The sequence below is a fragment of the Ambystoma mexicanum genome, chromosome 1q, assembly GCF_040938575.1.
Source record: "Ambystoma mexicanum isolate Mex_15411 chromosome 1q, UKY_AmexF1_1, whole genome shotgun sequence".
Classification (NCBI taxonomy): Eukaryota; Metazoa; Chordata; class Amphibia; order Caudata; family Ambystomatidae; genus Ambystoma; species Ambystoma mexicanum.
In genome coordinates, this window is record NC_090922.1 from 1,094,647,889 (window position 1) to 1,094,667,416 (window position 19,528).

At 47.4% G+C, this 19,528-nt stretch overlaps 1 protein-coding gene across 1 annotated transcript in view; it reads left to right on the forward strand.

Annotated features, from left to right (window-relative positions):
- The window catches only part of LOC138541775 (bromodomain testis-specific protein-like), a 651,829-nt gene that overhangs the window by 510,803 nt on the left and 121,498 nt on the right, over window positions 1–19,528 (forward strand). Inside the window, exon 6 of the mRNA XM_069641784.1 lies at window positions 16,202–16,382. Within this exon, the coding sequence (XP_069497885.1) occupies window positions 16,202–16,382 (181 nt within the window). The remainder of the gene's footprint in view (window positions 1–16,201; window positions 16,383–19,528) is intronic.

Genomic DNA, 19,528 nt, shown 5'->3' on the forward strand with positions numbered 1-19,528 from the left:
TTTTAATATCTCTCTCCCCTTCCCTTCTTTTACATACAATTGAAGCAATACATCCCCGAGAGTAACAATGTCACAAATGAATTCTAATGATCAAAATGAAATGTCAACCCACTGTTAAATTAATTGGTCTCAGCGCTATTCGTTGAGTTCTAGGCAGGAGAATAATGATGTAATGTTGAACTGCATTCAAATATCCTTGTCACTGTTTATACTGTTAAAGATTACAATGTGAACTGATGTTTCAATAAAAAAGATTTTGACAAAAAAAAAAATACATCCACTGACTAATGTGTATTTTAGAGAGAAGTTGATTCAAGCGAAAACACATGTAGATGGCATGTACTTTAGTGTCAGGGAAGCACTCCACATACATCAGCCTCAGAACCCTTTTGTGTGTGTGTAAGGCAAACTCTTTATACAACAGGTAGGAACCTATTTTTTCATGAGAATCAACCCAATCCATTTGATACAGCATTTTTTTGGAATAACCCACTCGCGTTATCAGATCCTCTTTGGTGATAATTCGTAGAAGGGCAAAATCCATTTTATTTTTAAAGAGAACTATTGAATCTGGATTGTCTGAAGCCAGCATCGTGGCAAACTCAACATCGATGGAATTTCTTGGGGGATTCTACAGTTTAACATAAGCATTCATTTGACGCCACAAAAATCGAGAAGACAAGCTTGACAAACCTAATTCTATGCCTATTCATGAATTTGGAACTGATTTGCCAAATTTAACACCTGTTTCCAAATACGCCCTTGTACAGAATTTAATAATTCATCGATGTTGTGCAAACATAGATCCAAATTATACAAAATTATCGGTTCAATCTTTAAAAGATAAAATTGAAGTGCAGGATTTAGTGAAAATGTGCAACATTTTTGATGGTTCATTTTTAATTGTGAAATCAATGGTCTGACTTCGGTTGTTAAAAAGTCACTCCAATATTTTTGGGAAAAATTGTTGGTAATATCAAAACCCAGGTATTTCAGCATGGAAATTCTATCCAGTTTGTGATGAGAGTCCATGAATAGCAAGGATTTTTTTTAGAGCCTGACAGTATTAGAATCTTAGATTTGCCTACGTTTGCACGTAAGTTATGGTGGGTGGCAAGAATGGAAAACGGCTGGAGTTTGTTTTGAAGCCCCAGTGGTGGTTTATCAAAAAATTTAAATGTCATCGACATATGCTAGCCAGTGTATTTTAAGATGGCCAAGTGTGACCGGATAGCACAATATTTGTTCCCAAAGTATTTCAATATTAACCAAATAAAGGTTAAAAAGTGTGGATGCAAGGCTACAGCTTGCTTGACCCCCGTACAGGTGAGAATTTCATGAGTAACGGCACCTTGCCTATTGATACAGATCTTAAAGTATGTATCAGTATGTAGTAGGGCCAATAGCTGAATTATATTATCAGGGAAACCAAGTTTTCTAAGCTTACACCACAGCGTGTCGCGAATAACGCAGTCAAATGCTGAGCGTAAGTCTAAGGAGGCCATGTAAATGTTGCCTACCTGATTTTTTTTTGCAGGAATACAACATATCAGATAAAATAATCGCATTGATCAATGCACCCATTTGTTTTCGAAACCCAGTTTGATTCTGAGATAGAATATCATGTGATTTTATAAATTATTCCATCTCATTCAGAAGAAGAATGGAACAATCTTTGTAAGAACAGTCCATAAGTTCTATTGGCCAGTAATTTACTGGATCTGCCGGATTTACCTTTTTATAAATCGGCACGATCAGGGTGATGTACTATGAATGGGGAATTGAACCTGTATTGAAGATCTTTTCAAACTTTAGAAACAACATTTTTGCTCAGAAAACGGGATCAGCCTTAAAAGCACAGGCCGGAATACCATCTGGACCAGATGCCATAGAATAATTGAGTTTGCCTATTGCCCAAATAATGTCATCAATTGACCAGAGTATATATTTTTTTTGTTGTAAAGTGTTGATAAGAAAAGCTCCTCGGGAGTTTGAAATTTTCAACAATGACCATGGACCATGTATTGGCAGAGATTACATTAGGTAGAGCCGTCTCATTTTTGAACATCTGCCGGATAGATTTTGTGTTATGTTTACACAAATAATTTACTATTGTTTGATTGTCAAGTAGATGCAGTAGATGACGGTCTTCTACAGTTATTACTAAACATCCGTAGAATTGGCTTTTTATTGCCCATGTATTCATTAATAGATAGCTTTTGTGCTGCTAAATGTCTCAAATCACTATGTTTATGATTCTTTAGTGCAGCCATATATGAATCAAAGTAATGCAGGTGAGTTGTCTGGTTGTTTATGTACCTTTCAGATAATGAGATTAAAGTGTCCCTTATAATATCATTGTTACGATTTTCCAGATGGACAAAATCTTGTACTGTATAGTCAACACTAGGATCATATAAAGCCGGTCTGCTTAATCTTTCAACCAGTTTAAGACATAAATATTTGTTCCATCGAATCGTGCCCGGGAGACACTCTATTTCTACCAGGGCCAATTCAGGAACATTTGCCAACTGAATCCAAGGTAATTCTAATTTAATTGAAATAAGACAGTGATCACTAAGACCCAAGTCCATCGAGATTCAGCAATCTCTCAGATATGACAAAGAAATCAATTGTGGAAAAGAAATTGTCCCTATGACAAGTATATTGTAGAGTATCATGGTACATTCTTACAACCCTCATGTTCCAAGCACAGAAAAACTTCTTCCATCGCAGACCAAGTATGAAATCTTTTTTTTGATTATTTGAAAATTTGCGGGCATTAGTGTCTTATAAGTCCCCCAGACAACTTGCGTTAAAGTCGCCTCCATCAATAATGCCCTCATACTTGTTGCTTAATACAGCATTTTCAAGAATTGAAGTTTCCGCATCAGTTCTAATATTTAGCTGAATGATGTCACATCCTTCAATGCCCGGTAATATAACCTCCCAGACATTCAGGTCGGCCTTAAAAATGAATGTGACCCCTCCGCCATTCCCATCCTCTCTAGCATGGCATACCCACAGGGAATGGCCAATGCCAATGAGGGCCCTGCCGCATCATGGGACCATGTTTCAGTAATCGCACAGACATCTATCTGCTGATCTCCAAGTGACCTAGTATTAAGTAGGAGTACTTTGAGGCAGTTATTGTGTGAAGATTTCACCAAGTGCCTCTTTACCCCCTGATTACCCTCCTCCAGTCTTGTAGTGTCACTCGTAAAACTAACAACATTATGGACTACAAGTACCACAATGCTCTTAGTACTGAGATGAGGAAGAGGGATGCAGCGTTACTAAACCGTAGTGAGCATTGTAGTTGTGATCACCTACACCTTAGCAAGCCCTTTAAAGGCCCTTCAGGTGCATTTTAAGGAGGAGCAGTGTGAGCTTTGGGAGCAGTGGAAGCTGTGTGAGCAGCAACCGGAGAAAGCAGATGTGGGTACCAACACGTTGCCAGCAGCTGGATGTCTTGCAGAGCATGTGGCGAAGGTCGGAACCCCAGGTAGATGCAGAGTATGCGCAGCGGAAAACGGTGTGGAGGCCGGGTATCCTGCATCTTACCTCAGTGTTCCGTTGTCACTTAAGCACGTGTGGAGCAGCGGGTGCTCCCGTGACAACAAGCATGAGCAGAGAAAGGCGAGCAGGAGCTGTCAAACATCGGGCGAGTACCTGAGGTGTAAGGAAGCAGAAGCCGAGATTCCACCAGGGCGACCACGGCAAACCAGTGAGTTGGCCTATTAGAAGTAACCATGGGGTGCTCCAAAATAGACCGCTGGGTACAAGTACAAACTTTGAGTACCGAACCATTAACTTAAAGCGAGCAGGAGAATATTGTTATCCGCATTGTCAAAGCCAAGACGGGAAAATACCTAAACAAAGTGAATGTACTCTTCCAAGAGGGTGATGGCGAATAAGAGAACACTATAACCAGTATTACCAAACCCAAAAGGAGACAATTAAAATGCAGGTGGGATATTTGTTTAAAGTATGATATCCAACAAAGGGACATTGTAGCCTAGATTGCCAACAGTCAAGAGGTTTGATAAAAACGAAATCAGAAATTGCAGGACACACATCCTCATTGTAGACTGGATCAGCTCTCTCACTACTTTCCTAAAACTAATTGTTTATGTGCACATTTCTTGGTGGTCGGTTCTCTTTTATTTTTACCGCCCCCAGTCTATGTGTCTTATAATGAAAACAAACTGTTGAGGCCAAATGGCCGAATACAGCTAAAAAATGATGATTGCAATCTATCAGTAAATGTCCTTTTACTGTTGGGTAAGGTTAAAATGATGTATATTTATTCGAGCCCTGTCTTGAAATTTATGTAGGATCTCGGAGTTGAGGTCATCGGCCTGTCAACTCTTTGGGTTTGTCAACCGGTTTCAGCGGAGTTGATAACTCGCTGCCTTCTTCAGGACGGAGAATCATGCATTCTCAGTGACATTATGATTTCTTCACAATTATCCACGTTGCAGAGGGTTGGAGAGTTTTCTCTGGGTTTCCCACGGGCAATACAGCTTGTGTCCCGGTCCCTGTAGGGTTACAAAAATGGACAAAGGGGGGAGTTTTTCAGTATGGGGGATATGGAACTCAAATACTCGTGAAACTACGGTACAACAGGAAGTGTTACCTGTTATCTCACTGGATTTTCACTATTGTTGATGGTGGCTTAGTTGGTTTCACTTATGTACTTCGTGACACTCCTCGGATGGTTTGTGGAACCCCATAGCATCTACAAGGCCAGAGGGTAACTGCCCCCCGCCCGTGGCTCCGACTCCCCTGCCCCTCTTCCTTGAGCTTCTATCAGGACCAAAAGCATCCTCTTTTTGTCTACGAGTTCAGACAGTACTTGCATTTACATCCATGATCCATGGGTGCCTCCTTGATGGCGATGACCGGAGTGCATGAGCCAGGTAGACTGGAGGCAGTTGGGAGGGTAAGATTAGGCAGGGGACTGCTAAAAAGGGGCATATCCAACATATTCTTGTTCCCATCAAGGCCAGTGAGAGGGAGCCTTTTTAGGGGGGCCACAGGCCATGGCTTCTAAATTGAGACCCAGTGGGTTCAGGATCTCATGGTCCTTACAATTACTCATTGGACTTTTCTTGGTTAGCACTCACCACCCCAGATCTATGGCATCCCCTCCACCCCCAACCAGCTCTTAGCCTTGCCCTCTCCCCTTGTTATAACTCCTATTTTGTTGTTGTTCTGGACTTCGCCAGGCCTCCAAGATATATGCACCTCGGTAGTTGGAGGCACCTTCCACCCTGCTGGTGTGGAACACCCAGCGGGACCGCAACACCCGCGCCCTTGTCCCATGGGCACTTTTAACATTCCGGCAAATTACAAGTAGGCCGAAACACTGTTGCTGGTAATGCCGGTGCCGGACACAGGACCTTCCAAAATTGTCATTGCTGGTTATACCGGCAACAGAATACCAGAGGTCCAAGACCCTAGAACTGGTATTATCGTCAAATCTCAGGCGGAGATATTATCACCTTGGAGCAGCTGGTAAATGGACACAGGTGATGTCAAACAGGCCACAGGTGCACCCAATCCACTCAATGCACACATGAAGAGTACTAAAGGGCCACACCTTGCCCAAAATCACTTACCCACACAACCATGCTACCATCTCAATGTTGCTAACATTGACCTGTATGCTCTCCATGCTGATTTACAGCTGCTGAGGCTGGAGTATCCACAGGACAAACAATGGACCTTCACATACACACAAATCCTCACCCTGTACCACTTTGATAGGGAGATCTTCAGAGAACTCCTCACCCACGTCCAGGAGGACATAGGGAGCAGGATCGGCATCAGGACAGCTATATCACTGCTAGTAAAGCTGGTGTCGTTCGAGCAATGTGAACAAGCTACATGTCATATCTCAGACTGGTGCAGGTGGTGGAGGCCCTCCTTTGCCATGTGTGCCAACACATTGCCCTCCCCACCACCCTGGCACAGCTCCACGCCATCAAGACCTGGTTCCATGCCATTACGGGCATGCTCAATGTGGTGGCAGCATTGGATTGGTTTCTGCAGCCATTCCCTACTTGTTGGAGGTTGCCTATGCTTCCAATGTTTCGCTAAAACCTGCAATGCTGCTATAATCATCATTTTTTCTGGGATTTGTTAAGCTGCCCAACTCCTGGATCTAAGAGTCCACACAATATTGGACAATCCCACCATATATGTCTCCAGTTCCCCTCATTCAAGCACCCTCTCCAGTACTCTTGCGGGCCGCCTGCATACATTATATGTAGTCTATGTGGGGTGTAATGCCACAGCGTCATTGCGTTATACCAAGTCTCTCTTATTTGTATGGAACGCATCAACTTGGGAATATTCCTACATAGACATTACCACTGTTCTATGGCGATAGTCTCTCCTAATGTGTCCTCCCACCGCGTCATATATCCCCATTCTGTTACTGTGTCCTCTTCCATTATTATGGTGTACAACATGGATATCATCCGTTTGGTTCCTTAATGGGTGGTAATTCATTTTTCAAATGTAGTAAGTTAAGTTCCCTCCCCTCCGCCTGCTTAGCTCCGGGGCTCATTATCCAGTGTCTCATCTGGCAATATCGCATCCGGTCCCCTTCGGTAAGCCCTAACTGCTGCTTGCATTCCTCAAATGAGCGTATACCCGTCCCTACCATCATGTCTCCCAATTTCCTGCAACCTACAGATAGCCACCGCTGAAATGACCCCCGCTTCATCCCTGGTACAAATTGCGGGTTACCCAGTAGCAGCGTAAAAGGGGACGGGTTTGTTGACAATGCCCCCTTCTCCAACAACCTGTCCCATATTTCACATACCACTGCTGCTACCTGATTTGTTCAAGTAATTTGGGGCCAGTCTTGCCTATTGAACCACAATATCGCCTCCAAAGGTTTCCCTAACACTGCCCTATCCATTCGTACCCACGACTTACTGGTGTCCCCAGAGAACCACTCCTGTATCACTCTTAATTGTGCCACCTCATAATATTTCGCACAATTCGGTAGCCCCAGGCCCCCTCGTTCCCTTGGCGCCATCACAGTACGCAACGCGAGACATGGACGCTTATTTCGCCTGATAACTCTTGAGATTTGCTTATTATTTAACGTGAAAAAGGTATGTGGAACTGACACTGGTAAAGCCTGAAAATAATATAGAAGCCATGATACCGTGTCCTTCTTCACTGTTGCGATGCGACCTAGCCATGATATTCTTAGCGGATTCCATTTTGCCAGGTCTAGCCGTATTTGCCTCAGCACTTCCGGATAGTTTCTGTCATATATTCGTGGAATGGTATCTGCAGTATTCACTCCTAAACACTTTATACCTTTATCAGCAACCCGAAAGGGGGAGTGCTGCACCAATTCCCTGTGCCGTTCTGGAGTAATAGCCAAACCCAAAAGTTCTGACTTCTGCATGTTGACCGTAAGACCCGAAATCTTCTCCACTGTACCCACTTCTGCCACCAATTCCGCTATTGACGTCTCCAGTTCTGGCAATGCTACCAACATGCCATCTGCATGAAAGTGATAACCCTATGTACCTCTCCCCCAAATGGTATGCCCTTCTTGCACCTGAGCCTCTGGAGCATGGGCTCCAGGTATATTGTGTATAATAATGCGGGAGGGAGCACCCTTGCCTTGTACCTCATGTAATGGCAATAGTTCAGGCGAGACCACCATTAATTGCCAATTGGATCACCAGGTTCTTATAATTCTCATGAATCATTTGTATAAACCTAGTCCCATACGCTCATGGGCAGCAAATAAAAATGGCCATTTGACGCGGTTGAATGCCTTTTCTGCATCTAGCGATATCGACGCCGACGGAACCTTACGCATAGTAGTTTTCTCGATTAGGTGTATGATCCTTCTTATATTATCACACGTCGTTGCCCTCTGATGAATCCCGAATGGTCTGTGCTGATAAGTGCAGGGAGCAGAGGGGATACTCTGTCCACTAGCACTCCCGTATAAATCATAGCATTAAGATTCATTAAAGCGATGTGTCTATATGACGTGCATTGTTTTTCGTCCTTGTCCGGCTTCTTAAACACCACCTTAGCTTCCGCCATAGACTCTCACTCTTCCCTCAGCCACCATTGCATTAAAAAGATTTGTAAGTCTCTGTACCAGTTTCCCAATATATGTCGCTTGTGAAAAGATGTTGGATAGCCATCAGGCCTCAGGGCCTTATTCATAAGCAGAGATTTAATTACCGCCCTCACCTCTTCCTCACCAATATCCCTCTCCAGTACTTCCCGTTCTATTGGTGTGACCTTTGGCACTGATACCGATTCCATATACTCCTCCGCCGCCCCCTGTGTAGGATTCCCTGAAGTATATAGGGATTCGTAATAATTGGCGAACACCTCCGCAATTTGTGTGGACTGTTACCACCTCCCCCTGGTTCTATTATGTTTGATGGGCACGGCCGCAGTAGCCACTCTCAACTCTCTCGCCAGTCGTCTATCTTCTTTATTAGCGCTCACATAAAACCTTTGTTTAGCCCTCATCAATGCCCATTCAGCTCTACGGGTATGTAGCAGCTCTAATTGGCCCGTACGCGTTTCCGCGTTTTTTGTAGCGCCCTTGTCTTTTTTTCCGCTATAGCACCCATAACCTCCTGCACTTGGGATTCCAATTCCTCCTCTAGCCACCTCCATTAATTTTCCTTTTGGCTTTTAAGACCTATCAGTTTCCCTCGCATTACAACCTTGAATGCCTCCCAAAGTCCCTCCTGTGTGACGTCTGGGGTGTCAGTCATTGTTGACAAAATACTTATCAGTCTTATCACCTATGGTCTCTGCGATCAGCTCCTCATTTAGGAGTTCCCTGGAAACTTCCACCCCCACAACCTACGCCGTTCTCTGTACTCCTTGACCATTCTCATAAGAGGAGCATGATCCAACAATGCTATCGCCCCCATCATCCCGCTGAGACCCATACATAATCTATCCTAGAAATGGACTGGTGGACATGTGAAAAGCATGTATACCCCTTCTTGCTCTCTATCAGCACCCTCCAGCAATCCTGTAAGGTCAGACTATCAAAGGCCTCCCTGAGAGAGCGAGATAGGCCTGTAGCACCCCAGAGCTCCTATCTGCAGTAAGATCCAACGCCAAATTAAAATCCCTAGTCAAAACCACCTCCCCTACTGCAAAGCCTTCAAGTTTAGTGACCACCACGAGCAAGAACCCATCCTGACCATAATTGAGAGCATACACTGTGGCTATAGTAGCCTTTTTATGTTCCCACTGTGTTTGGACAAACGAATATCTCCCCTCCAGGTTTATCTGTACTTGTGCAATCTGCACAGAGCACGTATCTCGAAACCCTATCAAGACTCCTGCCATCTTCCCCTCAGCGTTAGCCTGGAATGTCCGTGAGAACTGTCGCAGCCGTAATTATGCTTTGTCCACCTCTCTTATGTGAGTCTCTTGAAACATTATAACATCTGCCCCATCCAGTCTGATTTGCACTTCTGTCTTCTTACGCTTACCTGGGGAATTTAACCCCTGAATATTATTAGTTAATATCTTGACTGTGGCATTTGTTTTGTATATCTATTGCCTACTCCATTCCAACACCCGCTCTTCCCCATCGCTCTTCCTTTCATTGCCACTGCCCCCCCCCCTATAACATTTAAACAGCCCCAACTGTGTGCCTTTCCCCTTCCCTCCCCCGGACCAGTGATCCTAAAATAGCCTCGGGCACTAACCACAAGGCCCTGATCCGAGTAATCACCTGGGGCACTCCCCTTGCAGAGGTTACCTACACCTCCCTTCATATTCCAAGATCCTTCTCCCACATCCCTGTCCCCCATGAACCTTCTAATTTGTCCGCACCGACTGGTCAGTTAACATAATTCCTTCCATTCACCCCCAACCTGATCTGGCCCAGCTCTCAACCTACTCCCTCCCCGTATGAGTCTGTGGTCCTCTCAAGTGCACTCCTCTACCCCCCTAATTCACCTGAACCTAAACCATTCCCACTGTCTACTACCTCACTGAGATAACCGTCCCATTTGCCTTCCCAATTCACCCCTTCATCCTCCAGGCCCAGCAGCTATTGTCCTTCCGCACATGGCGTAATACAATGTTGCTTCCCATCCAATGTGAATAACAGTCCAAAAGGGAATGTCCATTTGTATACAATACTTTTGGTCTGGACAGCTCTCATAACTGGTCCCATATCTCTGTGTTTCTGGAAGGTCGGCATAGCTAGGTCCTGAAACAATGAAACCTGTGATCCATTAATGGTTATATTTGCTTGTCCGCTTGCTACACAGAGGATCCCCTCCTTTTGGCCATATGAGGTCAAGGCCACCAATACATCCCTCAGCCGTGCTCCCGTCTCCACTCTCTTGGGACCCACTCAATGCATCTGGTCGATTCCTACCTCTGTCGGTGACGTATCTGACACCAAGTTCCCAAAACATTGTTGAGCTGTAGTTCATAGTTCTGCGTCCTGGACTGATTCACTGGGACCTTTGATTCAAATATTACAACAGTGCAATGATTCTCCAAGTCCTCTGCCTGTAATTCTAGGTTGCGTGCCACTGTTGCCATATGCTCCAACAGCTCGCAGTTTTGTCTCCCTTCCTCAGACATCTCCATCAGTCCCTGTTCAGCTGTGTCCACTCTATTGTCCAGGTCCTTAACTTTTCCCTTCACTGCAGTTCTTCTCTCAGTGTTGTAAATTGATCCTGGAATGTTCCTGCCATCCTTCCTTCCAGATCCGTAAGACATTCCTTTCGATCCTCTTTACTGAGAACCATATCGCCTTCCCATTAGGCACCTTCGCTGCCATCTTGTCCCTGTCCTAAGCTGGCAATTGTAGCTTCCTCTCCCCTCTGTCTCCAGCAGTGTTCTAGTTGCCGTTCCCGTTGATGCGGATGTTGTTTCAGACTGGCCGGCGCAGTTTTCCCTTTCGAACCTGGCATCTGACAGTCACCCTCACCTCCTCGATCACTCCCCCCAGTCCTGCGCGCCTTGCCTCTTTCACCAGGATTGTCTTTTCCTGTCCGAGCTACAACACTCAAGCTCCTTCAATTGTCTGGCCTCCCCTGGCCTGGTTCCCTTTAGACGTTGCACTCCTCCTTACAATCCAATGCAACCTCGCCTGCTTCCATCCTTGCCCAACTTTTTTCCACTCTGTTATCAGGGGGAAGCCCTCTGTATGTCTGGGCTCTTGGTACCGGGAGGAAAGGAGAGCTAGCCATTGCAAATGTCCCCACACCTACCACCACTGATTAGCTGCCTGTAGCCTTAATCTGTGTTCAGTGGGCTCTGGGCATTCATTCATAATATAATTGCCTGTATCTGGCGGTTCCTGCGCTTCACACCGGGCCCTCCTTCTCTCTGCCACCAGCCTCCCTCGTTAGCCGCTCCACTCTCTCCTCCTCACCTCATGTAGCCAGTGCTGGAGCTGCCTTCCAATACCTGTGTCTGCCTAACGCGGTTCAGCTGCGTAGCCTCATATGACCCCAGCTGTCGCACGCTCTCGCCCTTTGCCTTGCCAATCCTCACAGAGCATTTCCTTATGATCCTCTGCTCCCACCTCTGCTCCGCATCTCGTTCCCAACGGTCTCCGCTCTGTCAGGACCACCGGAGGAGGGGGGGGGGCCTCTCTGCTCCGGCTCTCAGCACGCAAAGCGCTCTGAAACACATAGTTTATTTATATAGCACCTATACACAATCATATATCATATCACTTCAGCTCTCTGCCTGCCTCTAGTCGCTGAACCTTCCGCTTGCTACGCTCCTCACATGCCCTTCTCCGGCATTGGATCTTTCATGGATTCTCATGCTGTGAATATTCCCCGTCGTCAGGCTAACTTTAACTTGGCGTTTTCCTATGGAAAACTTTGACACTGTCCTATCAAAGATCTTTTTGGGTGCTTTAGGCTACACCAATAGGATGTCTGATATAAATAGCCCTGCCCCCACGGCTTCCCTTCAGATTTCAACCATCTCCAAACTGTTGGGATCGCCTCGTGTTTCTCTCCGTGTTTTGCACGTGCATTTTGTATCCAGCAAATATGTCATCTGTGGCCCAGAAAAAATGTCTCTTTAGGCCTTGTGCTACCTGCAGCCTGAAGGTCTTCGAAGGGGATGGCCATACAGACTGTCTCTACTGTCTTTACCCCCATCATTCGGCGGATGCCTGCGAGATATACCAGGGGTTTTCGCAGAACACTTTGAAAGACCATAACCGCCGGCTCATCTGTAGGTTAAACGAGGGCACTTACCCGGCTTCGGAAGTGGGTTTGGCCCAGGGGAGCCCGTTTTTGTTGAGGGCGAAGAAGGCCCCTGAGCATCGACGAGCGGCATTAGCGGAACTCCCCCGCAAAGAAGCAGCAGACAGAGGTGCCTGCGTCAGAGGTGGGGAGAGGTAGCAAGTCTCCTACGTCCAGGTCGCATCATTCGAAGGGGGCAAGTGGTTCCTCGCTATCCAAGTCAGATCGGCCTGAAAGGGTCGGGTGGTAGGCCAGAGAAGTCAAAGGTGTCAAAGGGCAGGCGGCACCGAAGGCATCTTCCTTGAAGTACTTGTCGTCGTCTAAGGATCATCATAGGTCCTCGTCCAGCCGGGATTCTTCGAAGCACTGTTCCGGTCCTTCGTCCAGAAAGTCTGGGTCACCGGTGAAGGCTAAGACCGTGGAGGCCGTGGTTCTCACGACGAGAGCCTCGACGGATGTTCCCTTGTCGACGGGGACGGTGCAGTCTGTTTTTCCGTCGACGACAGTGGTGTCGTCGGCTCTGTCCACATCTGTGGCTGTCAGTTGTCCGCTGTTGTTGAGTCGTAAGGCTTGTTGTCGATGGGTGTGCCGTGGCAGTCGGCCGTCTTTGAACCCATGCTTCCGGTGCACATTATGCAGCAGGATCTGGCAGCGTATTCTGTTTGCTAGGGGATGGAGGAGGAACATGAGCTGCTTTTTGATCCATCGGCTCTGGGTCTGCAGAGTGCACGGCAGTCAACATCGAGTGGGGTAGAGGCTGGGCCGCCCCTTTACCCGTTGGTTAATTCTCAATCCCTGCTATCCTTGCAGGTGCTCAACATGCACCAGTCATTGTTGGGGCAACTGGATGCAAGGCTGCCACTGCCTGTGAGTCCATTGGTTCCGGTGGTGGGAAGTATGCCTGGTGAGGCCCCTAGGAAGTTGCCTCCGGTACGGTTGCCATTGCCGGTGGGTTTGGACCGTCCACTGAGTGATCCTGAAGAGGGGGAATTGCCTGATTCAGATCCGGAGAGTGCTCCACATGATACCCTGTCAACGGTGTCTTCGTCGCCGACGAGGGACGATGCTTGGGACACGAATCCTGAGGTGGAAACGCCCAGTAGCCTGGCACAACCATCTCCGCCGGATGATATTGGGGCATTCCACGCCATGATGGCGAAGGAATGTCAGGAGTTTGGTCTGGTCCCTGAGGAAGAGGGTAAGGACTATTTTCTCTTCGACCACATGGGAAAGCGTCGGAAGGAGGTCTTCTCAGTTCCGATTCTCGAGCCCGTGTGGCAGGAGAGCTTGCGCACAATGCCCCCACAATGTGCCACCCGTTCTCTCAGCCGGCGGTGAAAGGCTGTCTAGAAAAAACATGCAAGGCTCCTGAGTCCACACCAGATGTCTCGTGTCTCAGCCTGCGCCCGAGTCGGTGGTGTCGGCGGCAGCAAGCCATAAGGCCAGAAGCCAACACAAATGTGTCACGCCCCCGGACAGCAAAGCCAGGAAACAAGACGTGTTTGGAAAGAAGGTCCTGACTGTAGGAGCTACTACAGTAAAAGCTGCAAACGCCTTGGCCATTATGGCCAGATATGACCGAGAGATGTGGCACAGGCTGGCCCCGATTATCGATCATCTCCCGGAGCAACACCGTAACGAGGCAATACAGTTGGGTAGAGAAGGGGAGGAAGCCTCCAACCACAGCATCAATATCGCAGTGGACCTGGTGGAGTCAGGGTTTAGGCAGATTAATAATGGTGTGGTGCGCCGACGGCAGGTCTGGCTGAAGTGTCCAGATTTTCGCCCAGAAGTCCAGTACAAGGTTGTCGATATGCCCTGTGAGGGTGAACACTTGTTCGGGGAGACGATAGATGAGGCCCTGAAGGGGATGAAAGTGGATACTGAGACGGCAAAGTCTTTAGGTTCTTTGCAGAGTGGCTGCCCTTTTCATTCCTTTCAGGCGTTTTGTGGAGCCGCTGGTAATGCCCGGTTTGCCTCCTCCACAGATCGAAGTTACGGGCGCTCCGGCTACTTATCACAAAGCTATAGGCGGTCGGCCCAAATGGCGCAGAAGAGCAGAGACTTTCAAGCTCAACGCAAGAAAGTTTGCAAGCCTTGGTTGCTAATGGAAGACATTCAAAGTCTCAACAATGACTGCCATGTGGGCAGTCTGCTGTGGGGCAGGGTGGCGAACTGTGTCGATGAGTTGCAATATCAAAACGCTGGGTTTTGGACACAGTACGTCTCGGCCACTCATTGGAGTTTCGGCGTCCTCGGGTCCCTATCCCGCCGAGGCATGTGACTCAGCCGCATCGTCCAGTCTTGTGCCAGGAGGTGGTAATCATGCTAGAAAAAGGTGTGATAGAACCAGTTCCGGTTGCTCATCAGGGCCAATGGGGTGTATGCCCGGTATTTCATTGTGAAAAAGCACAACAGCAAATGGAGAGCTATTCTAGATCTTCGGGCACTCAACAAGAATCTGCAGCGCCTGAAGTTCAAGATGCTTGCACTTCCGGATGTAATCCGCTCGATGTTACCCTAAAGATCAGTCGTGGGTCCACTTGGTCTTCACTCTCTCTTCCTCTGCTCTTGGTATCTTAATCAACTCCTATGGCTTTACCTATTAACTCTTAGCTGATGACACTCCTATCTTTCTCTACTTTCCTTATTTATCTGACGAGCGACGGTCAAATATTTCTAACTGCCTCTCTGTTATCAAATACTGCATGGCATCTCACTTGCTCATGCTCAACTCCACTAAGACTGACTTTCTTTACTTCCCATCCAAACATGTTACTTCTTACTCTCCCCCTCTTCTATTCTTCTCTCCTGACTACCTTCCCAACTCTGCTTCTGGTAGCAACCTTGATGTATTCTTCGACCCATCTCACAACTTCTCGCACTTCACCTCCAAATCTGCCACGGCAGCCAGGCTTAATCTCTTCAACATCAGAAAAATAAGACGTATTCTTCTTTTCAACACTACTAAGCACCTAATCTCCTCTTTAGTAGTCTCGCAATCTGATTACTGTGCCAGTCTACTCTACGGCCTTCCCAACTATGCTTTTTCACCTCTCGATAAAGTCCTCAACTTTGCTGTCCCTTCATTCTACAACCTTCCCCGCTTCACCTCGACCTCCCGTTGTCAGGCTGGATTTCTGGGACAGAGGGAAAGTATTCACTAATTATCTTCAAACCTTTAAACAGACTTGCCCTAACATACTTATCATCTCCCTCCCTACTCTCCCTCTCGCTCCCTGTGATCATCCTCGGCCCACCTCTCGTGCCCCTTGTGCTCCATCTTGTTTCGGTTCTTTGTCTCCTCGCTCCCTTACTCTGGGATGCTCTCCCTCTCTGCACTTCTCCCACTCTATTTCTATGTAAATACAACTTCTTAGCTCCCCTCCTTTCTGAAGAACCACTTGCATAGCATACTATGCCACCACATCGCCCACTTCTCTTCTCCCCCTACCTCTCAACGACAACCCCACAGCAATTATCCCTCACTCTTTCATCCTAAAATGTAGCACTTCCTCCACTAGCCAGTTCCTATATCATGCTCTATTGTGCTTGTCCTTGGTTCATGTTTCTACCTCCCTGCATCACCTGGTTTTCTATCCACTTCCTCTCACCCAATCATAGGGGCACTGGTCCTCTGCAAATCAACATTTAAATGTTTTGTAAGCACTTTTGCGCCAGAAATGCATTGCTTTTCCTATCATTTTCATTAAATAAACAAAGCAATGACTACCTATTCAGTTGTAATAAGGCTTTGCTGGTTGTTGAGGGAGTCCACTGGAAGTGAAATATTACATAGTATGTCCAAAGGTTTTCACTTATGTGTTCAGAGTCAAACCGAGATATGCATAGGTGAAATTGTTCTTTAATAAGGAATTAAAATGTTTTATTTGTAAAAGCAATTCTTAAGAAGGCACTACAGTAACATTGCTTGTTTATTTTAGGGCACTGGATGAGAAGATCCTTGAATCCACTTTAACCAAAGTGCTGGAAGGTGAGCTTCAGAAAAGCCCTGAATCAAATAAAGAAAGATCTGAAGACATTCAGAAAACTTTGCAACCATGTCCAGAAAGAGAGCGTGACCTAGCAAGAAAAAGAGAACAAGAGCGCCGAAGGAGAGAGGCAGTGAGTAATCAGATTGAATTTTTTTTTTCAGTATAACAACTTTTTTAAAAAAACACAAAAATGAGAGCTGATAAGTACTTTATCAGCATCTCTGAATTCGGGATTATTCATAGTTTGTGATCAGTTCTTATCATGATTTTTTTTTAATGAAAAAAAAAACCATAATTATGAAAACTAGACATCTGTTTGCTAAATCACCATGCTGCAAAATGATCAGGTTAGGGCCTCACTTCTGGCCTCAACCACTCAACTCCTCCTTCTTGGAGACTTCAACATCCACCTGAATGCCTCCTGTCCCCCCTCTGGACTCTTTCGCAACCTCTGCGACTCTCTCTCACTCACCATTCTCCCCTCTGGCCCGACTCATTCTGCAGGGCACACTCTCGATGTTCCTATCTCCTCAGACCTTCCCCTCTCTCTCCCTCTCTCCGCTCCTCTCTCCTGGAGTGATCACTTTCTCCTATCCTCCCACATCACCCTCCCTACCCCTCAGGCCAAGCCACCTCCATCACTGCCACCCACCTTCTTAGTCTTCCGTCCCATGAAGCGCGTGTCAGTTGAGGCTTTCGCCGCGACCTTCTCAACCCCTCTTCCCCCTTTGGCTGACTCTCACCCTGACACAGCCCTCTCCACGCTCCACTCGTCTATATCTGATACTCTTGCCTCTGTCATGAGAATCCGCCTGAAGCCCAAAGCCAAGTGTAACTCCTGATATGACTCGGACCTCGTCACCCTAAAACGCAAGTGCAGGGTGGCCGAGAGGAAATGGCGTGCTTCATGTTCATCCTCTGACAAACTGGCCTGCCGTCTGCTGCAAAGGCATTACCGGCTCTCCGTCCTCACCAAGAAGAAAGCTCATATCTAAGCCTGCATCTCTGCGGCATTTAACAACTCGGCTGAACTCTTTAAAATCTGCAAGGAACTGGCCAATCCTACCGCAGTCTCTACCTCTCCTGTCCGTTCCCAGGCCCTCTGCACGGCACTGGCTTCTCACTTCATTTCAAAAACTCAGGACATCCTGTCCTCGCTCTCCTCCTATCGCCTCCCTCCCTCTATTCCCTGCTCCTCCTCTGGCCCTTCTGCAGCCACCCCCCTCCCTCCTTCTCTGCTTTTCCCCTTTTTCCTTGCTGACAAGGCTTCTAGACAAGTCCTATCTATGAAAGTCTCATCGAAACAGGTTCAGCCCTGTTCCTCCAAAACTATCAAGGACCACATCGACTCCCTGGCTCCTGCCCTGGCTGATTTCTGCAATCACTCCTTCGCCACTGGAGTCTTCCCATCCCCCCTGAAGCACTCCCTTGTGCACCCTCTTCTTAAGAAACCCTCTGCCGACCACTCCTGCCCGGCTATCGATCGCCCAATCTCCATCACTTCCTTCCTAGGCAAGCTCCTGGAGAAACTGGCCATCTCCCAGCTTAATCTCCACACCGAATCTGTTGGTTGTCTTCATGACCATCAGTCTGGCTTCAGAGCTGCCAGAAGCACGGAAACTGCTCTCCTGAACATCTGTGAAGACCTGCGCTCCAGACTTGACTCTAACACCCTGTGTCTCCTCATTTTGCTTGATCTCTCTTCCGCCTTTGACACTGTCAACCATTGCATTCTGCTCAACCGTCTCCGTGATAACCTGGGTATCACTGGTCAGGCTCTGGCGTAGCTGACTTCTTTCATCTCCGACCGACCCTCCCAGGTCCAACTTGGGTCCTTCCTCTTTCTCTACCTGTGGTGTCCCCCAGAGATCTAACGTCTCTCCCTGGCTTTTCAACCAATAGCTGGCACTCCTTGCCCACTGCATCCCCGCTCTCTGCCCCAATTTTCAGTGCTATGCGGATGGTACCCAGCTCATTTTCAGGCTACCCTCGGCCTCCTCCTCTCCTTCCCTCATCTTTGACTGTCTGTCTGCTATCCAGGAGTGGTGTGCCACCAATGACCTCTGCCTTAATGCCAGTAAGACTGAGATTCTACTCATCGGCACACCCACTCCCTCCTTCCCTGCAGCTCTCTGGCCGGCCTCTCTTGGCCCTCTTCCTGCTCCCACCTGCATGCCTAAAAACCTTGGGGTCATCTTCGACTCCACACTCTCCTTCTCTCCTCACATCTCTGACTTATCTAAGAAGTCACGCTACCAGCTGTACCTCCTCTGAGGTATTCTTCCTTTCCTCTCCTTCCACCAGAAGCTCACCGTCTCCAGAACCCTGGTTCTTTCAAAGCTGGACTATTGTAACAGCCTTTATCTAAATCTGCCTGCCTCTATCTCTCCGCCCTCTGCAACTTATCCAGAACAAGACTGCGAGACTTGTCCTTGGCCTCAAGACCAGGGATCGTATCTCTCCAGGACTGAAATCTCTGCACTGGCTCCCAGTGGCTGCGGGGATTAAGTTCAAAACCCTCTGCATTGTCCACAAGGCCTTCTGGAGCCTGGGGCTGCAATACCTTCAACTGTCTCTTCCTAAATATCTTCCTTCTCGAGCTCTTCGCTCATCCGCCTCCAACACCCTCGGGGTCAGTCGCTTCTCCAAGCAACGAGTTGGTGGTAGATCTCTCTCTTCGGCATGGGCCTCCCTCTGGAACAGCCTTCCTGCCGCCCTGAAATTTGAGGAGAACCATGTTCGGTTCCAGAAGGACCTCAAAACCTTCCTCTTTGCTTATGCTTTCTCTCCACCTCTCCCCTGCTGAATTCCTGGCTGAAACTGCACTGGTTACCTGGCCGCCCTTTCTGATCTTGGGCCCAGGCCCCACCAGTTGCACACCTGCACTGCCTCCCTGGCAACCCCTGCACCTGGGGACTGTTTTCTGTATCTCTACAGTCCCCCTACCAGCACTTATGTCTGCACTTACCTTGCACTTGCCACCATATGGCCTTTTTTATGTATCTTATTTATTCTACTATCCCATGTACTGCACTTTCCCCTGTGCCTTCCCCCACACACTTTTCCCTTTCCCCCTTCCCCCTTCCCATGCACTTGCTCGATTTGAATGACACCTGGCCTAGTAAGATCGTTGTCTGTCTCCCCTTTGTTCCCCCTCCCTTGCCTCGTCGCGCCTTGAAACACTTGTGTATAGGCGCGTTATAAATGCCATATATCATATCATATATATATCACAAAAGGGCGATTGAAAATTAAAGCTGTGATTATACAAGTCGA